This window comes from Rhinolophus sinicus, chromosome 16, assembly GCF_057876585.1.
Source record: "Rhinolophus sinicus isolate RSI-liver-muscle chromosome 16, RSI-T2T, whole genome shotgun sequence".
Lineage (NCBI taxonomy): Eukaryota > Metazoa > Chordata > Mammalia > Chiroptera > Rhinolophidae > Rhinolophus > Rhinolophus sinicus.
In genome coordinates this window covers 8894394-8909302 of record NC_142516.1, presented here as the reverse complement: position 1 = coordinate 8909302, position 14909 = coordinate 8894394, and the positions used below count along the sequence as shown (strand labels likewise).

Below are 14909 nucleotides of genomic sequence, written 5' to 3'. Positions count from 1 at the left end.
ATGCATAAAGCAAACGAGGCCCAGGAAGGGGTGGTGTGGCAGAGGTCAGTGGCAGAGCCAGGGTACAGCTCAGGTCCCTGACTGAGTGAGCCAGGCATCCATGTCTAGTTCCCCTCTTGCCACCAGCCTTTGGGGCCTGCTCCTGACCGCCCCCCCAACCTGCTGTGACCTGGAGCATGAGATTTCACCACTCTGCACCTCATTTGTGCTGTTAGATGGGGACAGTAAAAATGCCTACCCTTCAGTAGTTAAGCAGTGCATGTAAAACACGTAGCACAGAGCCTAACACACGGTGGATGCCTCTAAATGACCGCCGCGACGACGATGCTGCATTAATGTTATGTTGACTACTATGACTGTCCCTACTCCTGTTAGGTTTAAGGCCAAACAGAAACTTGGCACTTCACTGGAACAAATTAACCCCAAATATTAGTTGAAAGTCAGTTCCAGTTTATCTGGTGAGAATCCAAATACGACTTCTGAGATCATAACAAAGCTTCCTGAATAAAAAACGAATGAATAGGCAGCGAATCCACCGAGTACGAAAGGCGAGTGGCAGCACTACAGAGCAGTTCTGAGGACGGCACGTAAGAGAATCACAGCACGAAAGGAATCACGGAACTTCACAGAAGTCAATCAGGTTGAAGAGAGTCTCAAGTTAGTTCTATTTGTAATCTTCCGCTTCATAAAAAAGACGACGAGACAGAGCACTGAGCTGGAAAAAGGAGGTACTTTAAATTTCATTGTTTAAACATTTTTTTCTGAAAACAAATTACTGTCAGGCGTTTCGGTCACACAAAAGTTGTATGTTGTTTCTTCCCCGAGTTCTACATTGACCACTGATATAAAGCACTCAGTTCATCAGCTGTTCATGCACTTACCTAACTGTACGTCGGTCGTGAAGCGTAGTCTGTGGATCATGCTGACTTTGAAAGACTTGTAATGGTGGCTGCTAAGCATATCCTGCACTGTCGCTATGTCAATTTGTGAATCCTCCTCAAAGACCCCGTCTGCCCTTGAACCTGGGGAGAAAAAAGCCGTTTAACACATAAAGATACATGAGGCTTGGCAAATGGTGTCTGCTTAAAATGCTTTGGGATAAATTAAAATAATATGGGCTATTTAATTTGGAGAAGAAAAGGCTGAGCGATGACTTAATAATGCCATTCCAGTAAACAGAGAATGGAAACATATTAATCATTCAACAATTAATTCAACAAACACTGCCTAGTCTATGGCAGGCCCTTGGCTAGGCAGTAGGGATGCAGAAGGATAGGAAAACTCCTGCTCTCCAGAAGCTCAGTCTCCACAATAAGTCAAAATCACAATAGCATGCATGGTCACACTTCCTGTTTCTTTTTCTAATATTAATTTGCCTGATTATAAAAGTAATCCATGCTCCCGGAAGAATCTCTGTCCTTTCCAAGATTCTCAAGCTGCCAGTTTACCAGCTTCCTGTCCTGTGCCCCAAGTCTCCACTGGTGCAGGCACGAGCCTGCCTGCGCTCACGTGGCTGTAAGTCTCCTCACTGGCCACCGGCCACCAAGCTCCCTCTGCAATCCAGCCACCACAGGCCTTTCCGATTCATCTTTCTCATGCTTTGATCATTTATTCACTCATCAAATGTTTAGTGAGAGCTCTGTGCATGCTAAGTACTCCGATATGTGACACTGGTGACAAATAAGAAGACTGGTATTCAAAAGTCGTCTTTGGCTTCCCACGACTTCCTGAAGGATGCACTTTTTTCAGCCAAGCAATCAAGACTGTCCATAATCTTGCTGAAACAAAATTCAATTTTGCCTGTCACTACTCACACATATCTTCTCAGCTCCTCCCAAATGCCTTGGACTGCACACAGGTGCAGGTTTTTCTACTTCTGGGCCTTCACTCATGGCGTACCCTTGGCCTAGAACACCCTTTCCGCCCTGACACTGGACCTGTCAAACCCCAGCCAGGCCAGCTCAAACTCCACTTCCGGCTGAATTCCACAGCAGCTGGTTTACACTGGACTCTGGAGCCAGGCAGACCTGGGCCAATTCCCAGCTCTGCCTCTAACTTGCTAGATGATCTTGGGCAAGTGACTAGCTCTCTGCACCCAGTTTTGGCCATCCACAGAATGTAGGATGTATTTTAAAAATCTAACACATAACAGGCTTAATAAGTAGTAGTCGTGATTATTTTCATGCTACCGTCAGAGAGGATCCCAGTCAGCCTAGAGTTGTTGAATGGTCACTCTGTCTTAATTTGGAAGCTTTGTGAGGGTCAGTTGTTTCTTACTCATCTCTGCAGCTTCTTCTGCAAGCAGTACAGGTAACTGGCTTGCTCTCACTAAATTCTGCTACATGAATAAATAGACAGAAGGATAAACAAACAGAAGCTAGTATGAATGAGTGCTTACTACACATCCGGCACGGTGCTACGCACTTTACACACGCATTTAAGACTCACGATGTCACCCGGCTGTCGTTCCTCATCTGACGCTTTGGGAATCTGAGGCTTTTGAGGCAAAGTCACATGCCCAAGGTGACACTAAGCAAAGCTAAACTCTCGCTCACCCTTCAGAGTCTGAACTGTGGTCTTCTGAAGGTGTAGCTGCTGGTACCATTCACCAGAGGGAGGGAGAGCCTGTCTAGCACCCAGAGTGGGGTGCCCTAGGCCTTGTGCTGGGTACCCAGAGATGGTCCCACAGGGAGACCTGGAGATAACTCCTTGGAATAAGAGTCGGAGGAGTGAAAATTCGATTAGGTTGGTGCAAAAGTTAATTGCGGTTTAAAAGGTTAAAAATGATTGCAAAAACCGCAATTACTTTTGCACCAACCTAACAGATTTGGGTATAAAAGGAAAATTGTTACATAACCTGTAGCCTGACAACCACATGCTTTTCTTTCCCGGTTACTGCTTACAGGGCAAGCTTGGAAGTTAAAGCTGGTTTCTGATGCCGTCACATTGAACTCATTTATGAGAAGTTGTGCCCCCTCTTTCCAAACGCTGCACTTACTCTCAGCTTGGACCATTCTAGCACCCACAATAATGCTCTCCCCTCAATAAGGATGCAGCCTCACCTGCAATGGGGCGTTCACTGAATGCCTTGACACAGCCCCATCTTAGGGCATCAGCACATGCCCTCTCCTCCCAGGCCCCCAAGTCTAGTTCAGCTCTTGTCATCACACCTGGCATTTTCCTCAGAATACTTATCACAGATTGTGACTATCTGTCTCTGTCATTAGACTGTAAACCCCAAGAGGGCAGGCATGTGACTGCTTTACTCAGACCCTATAGCCCCGACACTGCTAGTGCTACCACGCACAAGAGAAAAAGTGATCAATAAAAGTTTAATGGGGGGCGGCTGGATGGCTCAGTTGGTTGGGGCGCGAGCTCTTAACAAGGTTGCCAGTTCAATTCCTGCATGGGATGGTGGGCTGCGCCTCCCCTCCTGCAACTGAAGATTGAAAAGGGTGACTGGACTTGGAGCTGAGCTACGCCCTCCACAACTAGATTGAAAGACAACGACTTGGAGCTGATGGGCCCTGGAGAAACACACTGTTCCCCAATTTAAAAAAAAAGTTTATTGTATGAATACCAAGTGCCATGTCCACAGGAAGGTGAGGATCAGAGATGCTGAGTAGCTTAGCCCACATCACATCGCGAGAACCAGCAGAGTTACACTCAACATCTGCAAGGGCCACTGGGTAACCCTGTTTCCTTTCTTTGGAACCCCTGTGATTTGGGACAGAAATGTCATCAGCATGATCACCGCTGTCTCTTAGGTTATGTCCACATCTCAGACCAAGAGGCTGGCCACAATTTAGAGTTTCAAATAATCCTTCACTTTCTCCAATATACATTGTACTGAAACAGACTTGCCAAGATGTGTTCATTTCTATTTTAAAAACTTTTATATACATGAGAACTGTGGAGAATTTTTGGTGAAATATTAAAATCCTTTCATGTTTTAAAAATAATTTAAAGCCATTTTTTTTCCTGAGAAAATGCCCTTAGACACAACATAGCTCAAGAACTTCTGTTTTCTTTACTAATTAGTATTTTCTGAATATTGCAGGTATTTGATGTGGAAAGAGGTAACAGCTCATTATGCTAAAATGCCAATTACCAAAAAAACAAAAAACAACAAAAACAAACAAACCCCCAAAACACCACATTTAGGAGTTTTACATTTTATGATGTTGGATTAAAACCAATTTAAAAATTACTATAACGTGACATATAATTTTTTACTGAGCAATTTCAATGCCAGCTGCTAATAAAGCATCTTAGCTGTAAATGATAATTCAGATGCTTTTAGATAAAGTGGTGCATAAATATGGCTGGAAATTGATTTAGCTTCTTACAGAAGCTACTGAAGAATGACATATTTTGTTTAATACACCAGCTAATGTAGTCCTAAAAGCTCAAACAAGTGCCAGTTTTCACTCCTAAATTTGCTGTGGGAGATTAATGAAAACTTTATATTTTGCTGAAATGTTAATAATGGGCAGATGAGATGATAGGATTTTAGTAGAGGTCTTAAAGCTATGGGATAACCAGCAAGGCTTGTCAATTCCCTTATATTAATTTTGTTGACGACTTATATAGCTGGAGCTGGCTCAACACACTAATACTTCCTGCACTGACTTTCTACTCTCTGACAGTGCAAATTCATCTCCCACGTGAGGATTTAAGTTCCCTGACACTTGGGTGAGTTCTGAACATTGCCCCAGCTGACAAGAGGCATGTTTGCTTTTATGATTGGAAGGGCAATAACACCTGGGGGAGCAGAGAGGGAAGAAACAGCCCTGCATGTGCCCCCGATCCATGCTGCTCACCCCACAGCAGGTTATCTGCTGAACTGGGAACAACTTCTGGTCTCGGTCCCGGAGTTCCTGAGCCATCTCTCAAGGAGTGCCGCTGCTCGGAGGGGCCACGCAGCTTGCAACTACTCTCCCCACACCAGCGGAGTGCTAGACTCTGGAGGAACATGGTGAGAATAATGCAGGGTTCCTGATCTTTAGGAGCTTACAAACTCGCGATAGCAAACAGTACAAGGCAGAGAGAAGTGCCCAATAAACGGTGCACACAACAGACGCTTTATCTAAAGACAAACATCTGAAGCAGAACGTTACACCAAAAACGTGTTTTAGGACCAGAAAAGTTCTATGACTTCGCATGTTTACATCCTTCTAGAAAGGAGCAAACCCAGCCACACATGAAAGATGTTTGGCACTGTACCATATGCATATTAAAATTATTACTGTACTATCAACTTCACATTAAAAAACCCACCTCTGTTCAAGGCAAGACATTTTTATCTACTCAAAGTAGAAAAAACCGGAATGTCTTAAAAATAAATACATTAACAAGAAACACTCCCCAAACTGTTAATTTAATTGAAATACAACCCTGTGGTATTTTGTTAAATTAGCAATTAAAAAGGTCACAAGCAATTAAATGAAACAAAAGCCACACTGTGTTCATCTACATTAATGCTGAACTGGGTCTCCTTGTGAATGACAAGATAAATTGTAATGGTGCCTTCAAAGACTTCACAATGTATTTTGTCAAAGTCGGGAGTGTTAATGTCTCTATGTGCCATGGATTACCATAATGTATTGTGTCAAAACGCTTGAGCTGCAATAACTCAAAGATGTATTGTGATAGATCAAATTTTGGGGTGGGGCCTAAAAGTGACTTGAGCACCACAGCTCAAATGGATGACAACAAGCTCTGGAAGAATGACAGGGAGTAGTACATTCACCGCGTGGAAAGGTTTGAGGGACAAGCAGGAACTCCGACAGAGGCAGGAGTTTAACTCCCTAGACTGAGGAACCAGGAAGGAGGAGACAAGCAGTGACAACACCAGGCCAGGGCAGGAGGGGCTGAAGGAAAGCAGAGATGAGGTGGAGGAGGAGGTGGGCAGAGTCTCGGGCTTGCAGCAAGGAAAGAGGAGGTGCTGAGAGAGGGCCAAGGGCTGGGGAGTGGCCTTGGGGCTTAAAGACATTGGCAAGGACCTGGAACACAGAGTCAGAGACGTAGGTTCAAGTCTCAACCGACACCATGGGTCAAGAGCAGGTCACAACCCTGTCCAATATTCCGCTGCTGGGCAGAGGCCGAGCGGGAACAGATCTGCTGGGCTCTGTCGCCCAGGTTCCTTCTGCGTCCTCCTCCTTCCCTCCCACCTCCCACATTCCCACAAGCAGCAGCAAGGAGAGAGACCATGTGGGTAACTGTAAGCTCTACCCCACTGGTTCTCAAGTGAAGCGCAGGCCGTACTGGGTGGGTACGGGGGGTCCCCAAGAACCCTTTGGGGGCCCATAGTCTCAATATTATTTTCAAAGTAACAGTAAGACATTATTTGGCCTTTTCACGCCTATCATCTCACAAGTGCACAAAGTAATAACAAATTCATTGACATGGCTCTGATTTCACATTGCAACTAACCTTTAAGAAACTATCGCTTAAGTTTTGATATAGAAATGAAAATTAATAACCACTATCATCTGAAAAGGCTACTGAAATACTTCTCCCTTTTCCAACAACACATCTGTGTCAGGCCAAATTTTCTCCATATACTTCAACTGAAACAGACTGAATGCAGAAGCAGATATGAAAAATCAAGTGTCTTCTATAAAGCCAGACATTAGAGAAATTTGCAAAAATATAGAACAGTACCCACTGGTTCAGGTAATTAGTCAATAATTTATCTTTCCAATGGAACAAAAATAAATGCTCTTCAGGAAAAGAAAACAAAACGATACCACTCTTCTCATTAAATTTTTAAAATAGTTATTTTTCATAAAAATTTATGTTAACATATAATAGATTTATTATTGCTTTTTAAATGAATTCATATTTAAAAATTTGTTTTTATTTCTAATAAATAGATATAATACAATAAACAAACACTCTTTGGGGTACTCAATAATTCTTGAGTGTAAAGAGGCCCTAAGACCAAAATGTTTGAGAACCGCTGCCTTTATTGTTCCTATGTCATATTTTCATTGTCCCTGGATGTCTACATGGACACTCACAGTGAGACGTAAGAGCGCAGTTACAGCTATGTATTTGTTACACACCTGACAACAAACACAGATAGAGCTTGTACACACATTCCGAGAGTAACAGACTTGCTGTCAGGCAATCAGACCAAGGCTAATTATAACTAGTATTGTTTGTAGTTTAAAAAGTGTTTTCATTGGGAACTGAGGGAGACACTTCCACGTACATACATGACTTTCTTTCAGACACATGGGCACTAGTCATTAAATCGAAGCTCAGGTGAATTCACTGCATGCGACTGGCTGATGTCTTGTTCACAGATACAAACTACATGGGACTTTAAACTTCATTTTATGGTTAGGTCACTGAGTCTCAGACTAAGTCTAAAAGCTCTAATCTAAGTTAATGTGACTTCAAGCTTCCTTCTCCCAAAAGATCTCTGTCAGCTCTAGAACTCGACCAGAAGATCGGTGGTCACTGTCCCAGCCTCACCTTTACACTCTCTGTAGCACGGCGACGAGACGGCCTGCTCCTCCCAAGTTCCCAAGGCCGTGCTAGTGCTTCAGGAACGTGCGAGGAGGCCAGGATTTCCAGATGCGGGGAGGGGACAGGCCATCCCAGAGGGAATAGTATGGGAAAATCATGAAGCCCACAAAGTCTGGGCACATACAGAGCGAGCAGCAAGTGTTCGCATTTGGCTGGAGCGGATGTATGAAGGGGATTAGTGGAAATAAAATGGTGGGGCCGGAGGGGTAGAAGCTCTTCCGAGGCAGAGGCAATGCCATCTCAGGCCCTGGCACACTAAATCCTGCTATGCGAGTAACTGAGTGAAGAGTAAACGAACCACCTCCTGTCGCGCTCTATCACGCAGGCTTGTTGCTACTCTCCACACAGAACGGTCTCTGCCTCGGCGAAATTGCCTTTGCTCTCCTGGCCACAAAGGCTTTTATATTATAAGTCTCTTACATGATAAGCTATCCTCCCCTTCTGGACAATGAGCACTTCTGCGGGCAGAACATTCTATCCTCCAGAGCACACAGTAGATGGTCAATAAATGCTGCTGGTGGCACGAATGAAGTTTGCTGCAACACAGGTTAACCATAATACTTCCTAAGTTTGTACGCCAGCCCTTGCATTTACCTCGAACCTAACACACCATTTTTAGTTTTCTATGCAGACACCCCACCAACTAGGACCCTGCCTCAACAACTACAACAGCAGTTAACTTTTACTGAGTGTTTCTATATGCCAGACACTATGCTCAGTGCTTTACTTACTTTTATGCTTAGCACTTTAAATGCACTGTCTCATTTTTCTCAATGCCCTTTTAAGTTGGACATTATTCTTTTTTTACAGGTGAGAAAAATGATGTCATCCTGCAAGTACAGCCATATACCTAGTATAAGCTGCAGCCAGGAACTGAACCCAGGTCTAATTCCAAAAATATGCCCTTAACTACCACATAACTCTTGGGTAAAGATGTTCCCCAGATGGTTTGGGAATGTACGAATCCATGGGCCAAAGGAGTATCTAAGAATACAACTGAGCCTGGTCTTGCCAGAACAAAGAATCAGGGATAAAATGTAACTTTTTCCACGCCTCCTGTAAGACTCAAAGCTGGACGTACAAGTGAGTCACGGAGAAAAACTCGCCCTTAGCTTTCTATATCCATCACATTCCCCCCACCCCCAAAGACCTTTAAAGTCTCCAAAGCCTCATAAGCCCCAAGCTTCTCTTCTATTAAACACTTCCCTTTGGCTACTAGTCATTTTTGCTGGTCTCTAAAAAACAATCAATAGGTGATATACTCTAACACACACAGGCGCACATGGATGCCCCTCTGTAGTAATCTCTTAAAAACCGTGAGGATCGCACAGTAGGATAAACCCTTCACTGAGTCTCCCATGCCACGACCAGGGTACAGATCCTTGCTGCCAGTACCTAATTGATTAAACTCTCGGAGTTAGAGCCTTTCCACAGGGAGATTTCAGACCCTTAATAAATCAGGGTAATCTTGTTTTATGAGGTGATCAGAAAGAAACGGTTTCAGGTTTGTGGAATTTCTAAAAAGAACAGATCACGCAAGGGGGCCTTCAGGCTCTGCATTCTCAGAGCCTGCCCAGCCCAGTCTCTTCCTTCTTTCAGCACCGTCGTCCTTGCTCCCTACATCCCCCTTCATTCATTCCTTCATTCCCAAAGACGCCGAGCTCCTTCCTAAGGCCTTCAGACGAGCGGTCCCCTGGCCTGGAACATTCTTCCTTCACTCATTACTTGACGAACTCCTTCTGATTCTTCCTCTAGGCAGTTCTGTCCTTCTCTCACCAGCGCCAGCCCCTGCTGCACATTCTTTTATACTTTTTGTAGCTGTCTGTACAACCGTGGGCTCCATGACGTGGGGGCTCCTTCCTCTCCACCGCCTCAGCAGAGGAGGGTGCCATCAATGTTTGGGGGACGAATCAACAAGTGAGGGCCCAGAGTGAAGCCAACCACCCTTTAGGGGATGAAACATGACCACTCGAGGGTCCTAACCATGGGGTCATTACAGGCTTGCTTGGAAGTTAGGATGATGACAGAATTCCCATCATTTCCTCTCCCTTCAATGTGTCTTTGCTACTGTTTAAAACACAGGAAAAGTAATGGGGTCTTCCAAGGATCCTGGGCATTTTTGACAATTTACATGTCAAAATACAGTGTGTTTATAATAACGCACAGTAGCTAAGAAATGTATTATTTGACCAACACTGAGGCATCTCTCTCCCTGATTCCAGAGTCAGAGAATGAGGGTACTTGTGCTGGAAGAACCCCACCTCCCATCAGGGGAGTCACTGCGGAAACGTCTCCTGATGCATTACCAGACCGTTAGGGCGGATTCCGGGCCGAGGGACCAGTGGGATGCAAATCCCTGTGCTCTCACTTCGCGCCCATACGGGGTTGGTGGTTCGTCAAACATGTTTCCTTATTGCTCTACTGTACCAGTGTATCGCTTAATGAAAGTTCTTAATTGTAATTCAATTAATTACACACACAGAGTCCCCAATTACATTTTCCAATAAGACATTGGCTGTGGTACAGGTCTAAATGCACTTAACCAATTTTAATATATTAAGACCAATTTCCCTTGAATGCTAATTACGACCTAATGATAAAATGAAAAGGGGGGAACTTTCAAGAAAGGGGGAGAGTGAAAAATGCAATTCATGTGGAATTTCTCCGCCCACACTGCAATTCAGACACTCATGACTGAAGAAGTAGGTGCGGACAGGGCACAAGTTTGCTTCTTGTCCAGGTCAGCACTGGTTTTTGCCTGGGTATCACCTACCCTTGCAGCTGGCCATTGCCCAAAGGGGTCTGTGTGAAGTCTAAGAAGCCAGAAGAAAAACAGGAGAACACGGAGGGAAAAGGCCAGCGCACACGAGCAGCCTAGCTGTGGCGTCTGGGCACAGGCACTCACCGTGTGTCTCAGGCACACAGACAGACAGACAGACACTAGGAACGGCCGACACCTGCACTGTGCATAGTGCAGTGCTTTCCCGTGTTCTTTTAATGTCCACAAGCTCATTTAATCCTTATAACAGCCCTAAAGGGGAGGGATCACCATCCCATTTTACAGATGGGGAAGTGAAGCTCTCAGAGGAGGAGGTGCCCGAGGTCACACAGTGGCTCCAAACAGCTAGCCTTTCTCCCTACAACACTGCCAACCAGCCCACACTCACCAGACGGCAGGAGGCGGAGACACAGGTATTCTTATATACGGGATAATAGTTCTGTTTCATTTACATTCTGTTAGCATACAGTCAGCAGGGAGCTATTATCCAATACCTACTTGAAAAAACCCTCACCCCTATAGAAAATTCTTGACAGTGAACACTTTTACCCCACTAAAGCCAGTCTCCTATTGGGCTTTCAGTAGTAACTCAACCTAAAATGAGAATCCCATCACCACAAGTCATTTCCATTTGTAAACAGAGTTTATTTGCAGGATCACATTTTCTTTTGCATTTTGAAGACTGCTGTGGTGGTATAATGAAAGAGGCTTAAAGCTCTGGTATTTAAGTCACATGACAGAAATTGGAGATTAGTAATTTGTAACTGAAAAAAGCAAAGCCTTCGGAAGCCAAATGGAACCACCAGGGAGTCTCCAGGGCTGGCACAGAGCACACATGGGAGGAAGGGATCTGCTTACTGCAAACAGGAGAAAAGGAGCTGGAAACACACCAGGACAAAGCAAACAGCCATTCACGGTTGCTTTTCCTCCCCAGTCTCCTGTTTCATCTAGTAGTACTGGTGCTGGTGGGAAAGCCCAAGTACCACCAGCACCCACCATGAAGCCCGTCTGCAGAAAGATGCTCACCCAAATTCCAGTTTCTCTTTAAAAGCTATCCTGCTTGCTCCTTGGAGCCCTAGTGAGAAGCCTGGTCATGCCAGGGACTCAGGAGGCTCACTCCACCCAGGGGAATGAACCCTACCTGGCCACAGGCACCGGGATGCAGAAGGAACTCAGACTTGGTTCCTGCCCTGGGTGGTGGTGGTGGGGTGACGGCCCAGCCGGGGGTGGGACAATCCACCCAGCAGAACCGCTGATCTGAGGGGAAGACAGGGACTACCTGAGCCCTGGGAGTAGCAGCCAGATGGCTGGGGAGGCTTCTAGGAGGAGATGCCTCTTCCTCTGGGTCTGCAAGGAGAAACTAACGAAGGCGACAGAGGGCTCCAATAGACAGACCCACAGATACTCCCCCTGCCACAGTCCACTCACCTAGGTGACGGCCCACCTCGAGTTGAGGTCTTTCCTCAGTGAAGACTTAAATTAAGGAAATTAAGAAACTCAATAAGGTACTGAAATAATGGAAGGTCTCCTTGAAAAGCAAAGATCAAAGGAGGCTGAGCTGATTTAAAGAACTGAAGCCTCTTTCTATAGCAACTTCTATTTAGGAAATAATTAGGTTCAGTTGTTTCACTAGACTTAATGGACAGAAGACAGGGTTTTCTAGGCCCCCAATTACTATTCATGTGATCATGAGCAAAAAAGCCTCAGTTTCTTCTATAAAATAAAGAGGATGACCACACTGGCCTAAAAGGTTGTTATAATGAGAGCATTTGTATCTCATTTAAACCTCAAAAAAAAAAACCAACACACCAAAAACCCACAACCTTGTAAAATAGATTCAACCACCTCCATTTATACTGGAAACTAAGGCTTGGAGAGGTGACGTGATTTGTCGGATGTTAGATGCTACAGTGGGTTCACCCAAAGTCTACCTGATTCTAAAGACTGGGCTTTTAAGCTCTATGCTGAACTACTGATGGACAGAAGGCTGGTGAGTGATAAAACAGTAAAGAAACAGTATCTGACGTTTTGTTGGTACTCCATAAAGACAGTGTAATTTCAGGCCTATTTTAGCCCTGACTGTGGGAAATCCACAAGTTTCTCTCTTAAAGCTGTGGAAAGAATAAATTGGTTCATGCTGCATTTTTCTTCTAAGGACCTGGATGGGCTATGCACATGTGATCAGTGGATAAGAGGAAAGGTCGCTGGCAACATTTGGCAGAAAAGGAAATTGAGGCTCAGTTTGGTGCCAGGATTCACACAGACGCTTGGACAAGACTGGCCAAATCTAATGTTACATCTTCTCTATAACGTACTCATGCTTCCTCTGCTCTGATTCCAGCTTCTAGCAGACAGTTGGCTGAAGGATGTAGTAGATTATCAGACAAGAAGCCAAACTAGAAAGCTCAAGGACTTTGTTGGCTTGTCGTTTTCTTATTTAGGCCAAGATTCAAGCACAAATGTTAGTTCTCAGTCCCTAGACAGAAACTCCTGTCCTTTCAGCTTCATTTGCAAGCTTTTTTCTCATACTAGTATATGAAGACAATTGTCATCACCATTCTTAAGACTGAAAAGTTAGGTCGTTGTATCAACAATCTCAGGGTGGGCTTTGGACTCAGACAGCTGACTTAGATTCTGGTTCTATCATTTATTGGCGAGCTAACTGTGGGCAAGTCACACCTCTCTCCATAATCAGAATAATTATCTTGCAGGGTGGTTGTGAAAATTACAAGACAGAACATTTTCAAAATGTCTAGCACAATGCCTTACAATAGAAGGCCTGAACAAATAATTTAAAAAAATATCTTTTGACGTCGTTGATATAAAAAGTTGTGCCCAATCCCTTCTCAGAAGAAAAACTGAAAGGGTATATTCACCTTTACAGCAGTCTTCTCAATCAAATGGTTTTACTTAAAAGGTACACATCTTCTGGGACAGCAAAACACATTTGCTGGAAAGGACCCTGTTTCTCAGTTTTCTGCTCCTGTGACACAGACTTCCGGATTTGCCAGGTGCCCATTCTTTCTCCTCCATCCTGCCTCACCCCCCCATCACAGGCCCCAGAGGGCCATGACAGTTTTGTGATTCCAGACCTCCACAACTGTGGCCCATCTGCTCTGTCAACCACAGGATACGGCTCTTTCATTCTTTATTAATTGTAGTTAACATTTATTAAGTGCTTATTATGTGCCAGGCACCATTCTAAGAGCTTTATGATTATAAAACTCACTGAATCCTCCTATCAACCTTATGAGGGCAAATAACTACCCAAGAGAAGTAAATTGTCCAAGGTCACACAGCCAGGAGGGGCAGGGCCAGGATGTGAACTGAGGCAGTCTGGCTTGAGGGTGTATTCTCTTAAACACTGCACAACAGATACTCATAATTTAGTTCACTTCTAAAATGGCTTTAAGGCTAGCAAGCCTGTCTTGATCAAACATACCAACAGAAGTAAAAGAAAAAAATTATATTTATAAAATCTTTTTCTTTGTTTCAATCCAACTTCTTTAATAGGTAGCTACGGGAGAACAATACTTGGTTCTTGATTGGAATTTCTATTTAAAACTAAAAAAAAATTTTAAACATTTTCTATAGAAAGAACTTTTTATAATTTACTTCCGTTTTACAAAGACTAGTCATAAAATTCCACTGATTCCAAACCACTGACTGCTTTCCACCCTTTATAAATGCTGGTAAAAAGACTTTCACTAACAGGGTAATTTTGACTCAGAGCTCAGGAACTGTAATTTCTTCTAAATCCTTTAAGATGGAGAGGCCGAGGCTCACAGATATCTCACAAGTTATGAAGAGACTATGCTCAGGCTTACAAGTGCAGCAAGAACCAGAGCCCAGATTTCAAAACTTTATCCACCAATCCTCACAGCTTCTTTTCTAGTCACAAGAAAGTTGGACGTCATCTTGACCGCTTGCTGTCACTTGTTTTTTAAAAGGGAGGCAATACAAATGTGTGTGTATATTGTACGGTCATCTCTCGGTATCCACATGGTATTCCAGGACCCCAGTGGATACCAAAATAACGGGTGCTCAAATTCCTGACGTAAAGTGGCACAGTATTTGCATATAACCTTCGGACATCCCTCATGCTTCATGTAAGTGCTATGTTAATAGTTCTTATACTATATTGTTTAGGGAATAATGACAAGAAAAAGTTTGTACATGTTCAGCACAGGTGCAACTATCATAGGCCTAACTACATAGTAAAAATGACAGCAACAACGTGACATTTCTTTCCTGAATGTTTTCAATCCACAGTTGGTTGAATCTGCAGATGCGAAACCCCTGGGATACAGAGGGCTGACTGTGTATGTGTGTGTGTATATATATGTAAGTGTGTGGGTATATTCACACACATATATAGCATATTCTTGCATATGCATATATGATCCCTGGAAAGATACTGAAGAAACTGGGACAACTGTTGTCTCTGGGAGGGAAATCAGGGGAGAGGAGAGAAGCTAAGTTTTTACCACATCCACCATATCCACATGCTGTTATCTGAAAAATTCTTTTACATGAATAGGAGTTCATGTCCAAAATATTTACCAAAGACGCTAATAAACAACATATCATC

The 14909-nt window shown here is 43.9% G+C and overlaps 1 protein-coding gene across 14 annotated transcripts in view; it reads right to left on the bottom strand.

Moving 5' to 3' along the window:
* The window catches only part of MAPKAP1 (MAPK associated protein 1), a 216611-nt gene that overhangs the window by 37823 nt on the left and 163879 nt on the right, over positions 1–14909 (bottom strand). For all 14 annotated transcript variants that reach the window (XM_074331014.2, XM_019728586.3, XM_019728585.3 and 11 more), the window contains one exon: positions 882–1022. In XM_074331014.2, the coding sequence (XP_074187115.1) occupies positions 882–1022 (141 nt within the window). The remainder of the gene's footprint in view (positions 1–881; positions 1023–14909) is intronic.